Below are 7,325 nucleotides of genomic sequence, written 5' to 3'. Positions count from 1 at the left end.
AATAATAATAATAATAATAATAATAATAAGGCTGGAGAGATGGCTCAGTGGTTGAGAGTGCCGGCTGCTCTTCCAGAGGTTCTGGGTTCAGTTCCCAGCAGTCACATGGTGGCTCACAGCCATCTGTAATGAGATCTGGCACCCTCTGGCATGTGGACATACATGGAGGTAGAATGTTGCATACATAATAAATAAATAAATCTTTAAAAAAAAGAAAATATTCATTGTATGTGATATCAAAAGGCAGCTACATTGAAGTCACTAATCATTGAAGGGTTATTATATGAGACAGCAAGTCCTTGTTAGAAAGATCATGAAGATGGAGATTTATCAGAACTATTAAAAATAAGATTTTTATATCAAATAGAAAGTTAGATTAGGATTATTAGAATCTAATAATAACTCTAGCCAGGTGTGGTGGTGCATGCCTTTCATCCCAGTTAGGAGTCAAAGACAGGCAGATCTCCGAGTTTGAGACCAGCCTGGTCTACAGAGCTAATTCCAGGTCTGCCAGGGTATAAGTAATAATAACTAACAATTAGATCATGTCTGGTGTAATATTTCTTTGAGCACATAAAAGTGATTTTATGACAAATTGTGATTTGTAAAAGACTTAAAGGGCAAATGGTTTGCAAGCAGTTGAGGCCAGAGGGAAAAGGCTAGGTATGGGAAGAAATATTTTGAGCATCAAGATGGGAATGAAAGTTTCAAGCTAATAGAAATATGTGATCGAACTTAAACTAGCTGAACCTCAGATTTTCCTAAAATTTTCAGTAACCTTGCTTTATAGCTGTTGCAGGATCAAGTCGGTTACCATATTGTCTTCTAGCTCCTCTTGATCACTATTGCTTTCTCTCTGGTCCTGATTTCAGTGCCCCATTTGCACTGCATTCTTGTTCCTCATTTCAGAGTTTAAAGGTTCATTTATGAATATCTTAAAATGTTAGGATGCTACCTTCTTAAGAGTCACTCTGTTGAAATAAGAGCGGCGGGGCTGCGTCCCCAGCACCCCGGCCGCCTGCTAGCTCATGCCCGAAATAACAACACACAAACTGTATTCATTTAAGAACTGCTTGGCCCATGAACTCTAGCTTCTTATTGGCTAGCTCTTACATATTGTTCTAACCCATTTCTAATATTGCGTGTAAGCACCCCAAGGTGCGCTTACCGGGAAGATTCTAACCTATGTCCATCTTGGGTCAGAGCTTCATCGCGTGTGCCTCAGAGAGCAGAGCTATCGGGAGAGCTGAGCATGGCGTCTCTGCTCCAGAGAGCAGAGCTGTCGAGTCTCTCCGGGAGCAGAGCAGAGTCTGACCTCACTTCCTCTTCTGCCCAGAATTCTGTTCTGTTTACTCCTCCCATCTATGTTCTAAGCTATGAGGCCAAGCAGTTGGTTTATTATAATTAACCAATGACCTTCCTCCATCATCACTCGATTCTCATTTGTTACATATGTGTATGTATTATCACAGATAGGATGCAGGGAGATTATAAGGAAGGACATGACTAGATAGAGTAACCCAAGATGCGGCCATAAGTAATAATTATGATGCTTTATACTTCACATGTGCAAGATTACAAATTCTACTTTATAATAACTTTGCAGGTCCCATAGCAGTATACTTTAATAAAGTAAAATAAATCTGTTTTTCTTTGTTAAATGCTGTTTTTATCTTTGTTTTGTTTTACTATCATAATCAGAAAATTTGCATCTAAAATGCACTTTTTTTCTCTAAGATTTTTATTTTTATTTTACATGTATGTTTGCATGTGTGTCTGTGCATCACGTGTATGCATTACCTACAGAAACCAGAAGAGAGTGTTCAGATCCCCTGAAACAGATCCCCTGAAACTGGAGTTACAGTTGTGAGCCACCATGTGGGTTCTGGGACTGAAATAGAGTCTTCTGCAAGAGCAGCCAGTGTTTTAACTCCTGAGTCATCTTTGCAGCCCCAGATGCATCTTTTTCTAATGGTCATACTCACCAATGACTTTTAATATTCTCTAGGTCACTGTGTAGAAATGCCCACAGAAGCTCAACTGAAGATGATGATTCATCCTCAGAAGAAGAAATGGAGTGGAGTGATAATAGTTTGCTTTTTGCCAATCTTTCTATACCTCAGTTAGACGGAACTGCAGATGAAAATAGTGGTAAGAAAACAAATCTATTGTAGGCATTTGGTTATTTAGTAAGTAAAATTATATTTTATTTGAAAACTGAAATCATTTTCTGCATAAGTATATGAGGTTGTTAGTGATACAATTACGTTTTTTCTTTCTATAGGAGTTTTTCTTTTTAAAAAATATAGATATATGATTCCTTATTTTCAAGAGGGTAGGATATTTGTGAATTGCTTGTTGAAGCTCTGTAAACCCTAATCAGTATCATTCATATATATATTCACATAGAACTAAGAAATATGCTAACTGTATTTCAGATAACATGAAGAATAGCATATTATTTCATGAAACAAATGATACTGTTTTCTCATATTCCTTAAAGCTACTGTAACTTTTTTGATCAAAAGAATATATGTTTAAAATAATGACTAATGTTGTCTCTTGATTGTTTCTGTTGTATAATCTTGATGAGAGGGGTAAACTTTGTTCAGATTGCTATTTTAGATTTACAAACAATTTAAATTCTTCCTTAAGAGATTAACACTATGAATGAGTAAATTCTTTTCTTTCTTTGATTCCAGACAATCCATTAAACAATGAAAATTGTAGAACACACTCTTCAGTGATTGCAACAAGCAAACTATCAGTAAGACCTTCCATCTTTCACAAGGATGCTGCTACATTGGAACCCCCATCTTCTGCTAAGATTACCTTTCAGTGTAAACACACAAGTGCCCTTTCGTCCCATGTTTTAAACAAAGAAGATTTCACTGGAGACCTTTCACCACCAAACAATACAGAAAAAGGTCGAGACAGTTCGGTCACTTTTACAAATGAAAGTCCTTACTCCATGAAATGCTCTGGATCTTTGAACAGTAGTGTTCATTCAGATAACTCTCATAAAGAGATTTGTAAGAAAGACAAATCTTTGCCGGTATCTTCCTGTGAAAGTTGTGTTTTTGATTATGAAGAAGATATTCCGTCTGTTACAAGACAAATACCAAGTAGAAAGTATACGAACATGAGAAAACTTGAAAAGGATGCCTCTTTCATACATGTGAACCGTCATACTAGTGAGAATACATTGGGGAAAAACTCTTTCAACTTTCCTGACTTAAGTCATTCAAAAAGTAAACTGTCCTCTGAAGGAAATGAAAAGGGAAAGAGCACATCTTTTAGTAGTATATTCCCCTCTTCATTAACTGAAAGTTGTGACATGCTGTCGTGCTCAGCGGAGAATAGAACTATGGTGAATTCTCTTGATAGTATCGCTGATGAGAGTGGACTGAATAAACTCAAAATCAGATACGAAGAATTCCAAGAACATAAAGTGGAAAAGCCAAGTCTCAGCCAGCAGGCAGCCCATTATATGTTTTTTCCCAGTGTTGTTCTTTCTAATTGTCTCAGTAGACCACAGAAACTATCTCCTGTCACATACAAACTACAACCTGGCAGTAAACCTTCCCGGTTAAAATTGAATAAAAAGAAATTAATAGGCCATCAGGAAACTTCTACCAAAAGTAGTGATACTGGAACCACAAAAGACAGTTGTATGCATAGTAATTCTTACAGCAGTGCTTCTGAAAAGGATAATGCATTGAGTAGTGATTTAATTAAAGCTACTCATGGAACATTTGACAATAAAACACCTACAGAAAATTTTATAGACTGTCATTTTGGAGATGGGTCTTTAGAAGCTGATCAGTCCTTTGGCCTATACGGAAATAAATACACACTTAGAGCCAAACGCAAGGTAAATTATGAAACTGAAGATAGTGAGTCAAGTTTTGTAACACAGAACTCAAAAATTAGCCTACCTCATCCCATGGAAATTGGTGAAAATTTAGATGGAACTCTAAAATCCAGAAAACGAAGAAAAATGTCTAAAAAGCTGCCCCCTGTCATTATAAAGTATATTATTATCAATAGATTTAGAGGGAGGAAAAATATGCTTGTGAAGCTAAGTAAAATAGATTCTAAAGAAAAACAAGTAATATTAACTGAGGAAAAAATGGAACTGTATAAGAAGCTTGCACCTTTGAAGGATTTTTGGCCAAAAGTTCCTGACTCCCCTGCAACCAAATATCCCATTTATCCACTAGCACCAAAGAAAAGTCACAGAAGGAAGTCAAAACATAAGTCTGCTAAGAAAAAAACTGGTAAGCAACAAAGAGCAAATAGTGAAAACATTAAAAGAACTTTATCTTTCAGAAAAAGACGGACACATGCTATTCTTTCTCCTCCCTCACCATCTTACATTGCTGAAACCGAAGACTGTGACTTGAATTATAGTGATGTTATGTCAAAGCTAGGTTTTCTTTCTGAGAGAAGCACAAGTCCTATCAATTCATCTCCTCCTCGCTGCTGGTCTCCCACAGACCCAAGAGCTGAAGAAATTCTGGCTGCTGCAGAAAAAGAATCAATGCTTTTTAAGGGTCCTAATGCATATAACACTAAGACTGCTAATTCTCGGGTAGGAAAAACTAGTCGAGCAAGAGCACAGGTTAAGAAGTCAAAAGCAAGACTTGCAAGTCCCTCTGTAGTTACTAAAAAAAGAAACAAACGAAATCAGACAAATAAACTGGGAGATGATGGTAAAAAGAAACCAAGAGCAAAACAGAAACAAAGAACAAATGAGAAAGGTTCATCAAGAAAGCACATGGCACCTACAGATGAAAAGATAAAACCACAGTCTGAGGCTGAAGCAAAGCTTATGCTCAACCACCAGAACGTGCCTGAGCTCACAAGTAGCTCTGGCACTCAAGCACTTTTTAAACAGAAAGAGATGTCACAAACGGGCCCTGCTGTGGACCATCCACTTTCTACTTGCCAACCTACTGGACTTAGTACACCACAGAATATGTCTAACTGCTTTTCCTCTTTCTTAGAAAGCAAGAAGTCTGTGGATTTGCAAACGTTCCCCAGTTCACGAGATGATTTACATTCATCAGTTTATAGTTCCCTAGGACCTGGAATCTCAAAAATTAATATTCAGCGGTCTCAAAATGCTATGTTTACTCGAAAGGAATCAACCTTGATTCAAAAAAGCATATTTGACCTTTCCAACCATTTGTCTCAGGTAGCACAAAGTACACAGATCTCTTCAGGTGTATTGTCTCCAAAGACAGATGATACTGCAAATATACAGAAAAACTGTGTGTCATCTATTGGAAAGTTAAATGAGTACCGCAGTTCTTTAGACTCAAAGCCAGAACAGGTCTGTGCCCCCAATTTTTTGCACTGTAAGGACAGTCAGCAGCAGACTGTGTGCACGTCAGAACAGTCAAAACATAGTGAAAAAACTTGTTCTCCAGGAAATGCAGCTTCTGAGGAAAGCCAGACACCTAATTGTTTTGTAACCTCTTTGAGAAGTCCCATCAAACAAATAGCATGGGAGCAGAAACAGAGGAGCTTTATTGTAGATATGTCAAATTTTAAGCCTGAAAGGGTAAAACAAAGGTCACTGTCAGAAGCAGTTTCACAAACCAAAGCACTGTCTCAGTGTAAAAATCAAAATGTGTCAACACCTTCAGTATTTGGTGAAGGACAATCTGGGCTAGCTGTTCTAAAAGAATTGTTACAAAAAAGGCAGCAGAAAGCACAAAGTGCAAATGTTGTACAAGATTCAACATCTAATAATCAGACAGATAAGAATATTTCTGTTCCTGTCGAGCATAAGAAAACAAGTAAACGAACACGATCAGTGACATCTCCAAGAAAACCTCGGACTCCCAGAAGAACGAAACCTAAGGAGCAAACCCCCAGATGTCTAAAAGTGGACCCTCTAAATCTGCAGACCTCTGGCCAGTTGGATAATTCCCTGTCAGATGATAGTCCCATCCTTTTTTCAGATCCAGGTTTTGAAAGTTGTTATTCACTTGAAGATAGCTTATCTCCTGAACACAATTATAATTTTGATATTAACACAATTGGCCAGACTGGGTTTTGTAGCTTTTACTCTGGTAGTCAGTTTGTTCCAGCTGATCAGAATTTGCCTCAGAAGTTTCTGAGTGATGCTGTTCAGGATCTTTTCCCAGGACAAGCTATAGAAAAGAACGAGCTTTTAAGTCACGACAAACAGAGTTGTAGTGAGGAGAAGCATCATGTCTCTGATTCAAGCCCATGGATTAGATCCAGTACTTTGAACCCTGAACTTTTTGAGAAAGCGTCTATCGATAACAATGAAAGTCATCGGCACAGCCAGTGGAAAAATAGCTTTCATCCTCTGGCATCTCGATCTAATGCAATCATGGAGTCTTTCTGTGTCCAGCAGTCAGAGGGTTGTCTAAATGAGAAATCCAGGCTGAATAGGAGTTCAGTGAGTAAAGAAGTATTTCTCAGTCTTCCACAGGCAAGCAGTTCAGACTGGATGCAAGGTCATAACAGAAAAGAAATGGAACGGTCTCTTGACTCGGTTAATACCTCTTTTACAACCATACTTTCCTCCCCTGATGGGGAACTTGTGGATGCAGCTTCTGAAGATTTAGAATTGTATGTTTCAAGAAACAATGATGTATTGACACCAACTCCTGATAGTTCACCAAGGTCTACCAGCTCTCCCTTACATTCTAAAAACGGCAGTTTTACTCCTCGAACTGCTCACATTCTGAAACCACTTATGTCCCCACCAAGTAGGGAAGAAATTGTGGCAACTTTGTTGGATCATGATCTTTCAGAAACTATTTATCAGGAACCATTTTGCAGTAATCCCTCTGATGTGCCAGAAAAGCCCAGGTAATCAAAATCCATTTGTTTCTCCTTGGGTCACTTTGAACAGCTTTTATTTTGTATCATTTCATAACTGATTGCTAGTTTTCTCTCTGTGATACTGCATTTTTTGTGATATTGCGTTTTCAAGAACAATGAAAAATTACTTGTAATTATACATTGATTAAGAACATTCACAAAGTAGAAAACTGCACCTAGACAAATTAAGTTGGTGATTCTTGGGCTTTAATTTGCTAGTACTTAACTCGTGTCACCATTAGAGGAGCAAAGGCTCACTTTGACATGATACAGAATTTAAAAGAATGTCAAAATACCTCAAAGTATTACTGGAGGAGAAAAGAAGGGAGGGACAGGGTGAGAGAGACTCTGTGTGTGTGTGTGTGTGTGTGTGTGTGTGTGTGTGTGTGTGTGTGAGAGAGAGAGAGAGAGAGAGAGAGAGAGAGAGAGAGAGAGAGAGAGAGAGAGAGAGAGAGAGA

At 38.0% G+C, this 7,325-nt stretch overlaps 1 protein-coding gene across 5 annotated transcripts in view; it reads left to right on the top strand.

The window, feature by feature from the left end:
* Rev3l (REV3 like, DNA directed polymerase zeta catalytic subunit) overlaps nt 1–7,325 on the top strand; it is a 133,268-nt gene that overhangs the window by 73,687 nt on the left and 52,256 nt on the right. For all 5 annotated transcript variants that reach the window (XR_007590969.1, XM_050138113.1, XM_050138112.1 and 2 more), the window contains exons 12-13: nt 2,009–2,151; nt 2,703–6,855. Coding sequence is in view for 4 of the 5 variants with exons in the window: in XM_050138113.1 (XP_049994070.1) it covers nt 2,009–2,151; nt 2,703–6,855 (4,296 nt within the window). In the remaining variant the exon portion in view is untranslated. The remainder of the gene's footprint in view (nt 1–2,008; nt 2,152–2,702; nt 6,856–7,325) is intronic.

Source organism: Alexandromys fortis, unplaced genomic scaffold (genome assembly GCF_014885135.2).
Source record: "Alexandromys fortis isolate MF-2015 unplaced genomic scaffold, M_Fortis_MF-2015_v1.1 scaffold_14, whole genome shotgun sequence".
Taxonomy (NCBI): domain Eukaryota; kingdom Metazoa; phylum Chordata; class Mammalia; order Rodentia; family Cricetidae; genus Alexandromys; species Alexandromys fortis.
This window is presented reverse-complemented; position numbering and strand designations above follow the sequence as displayed.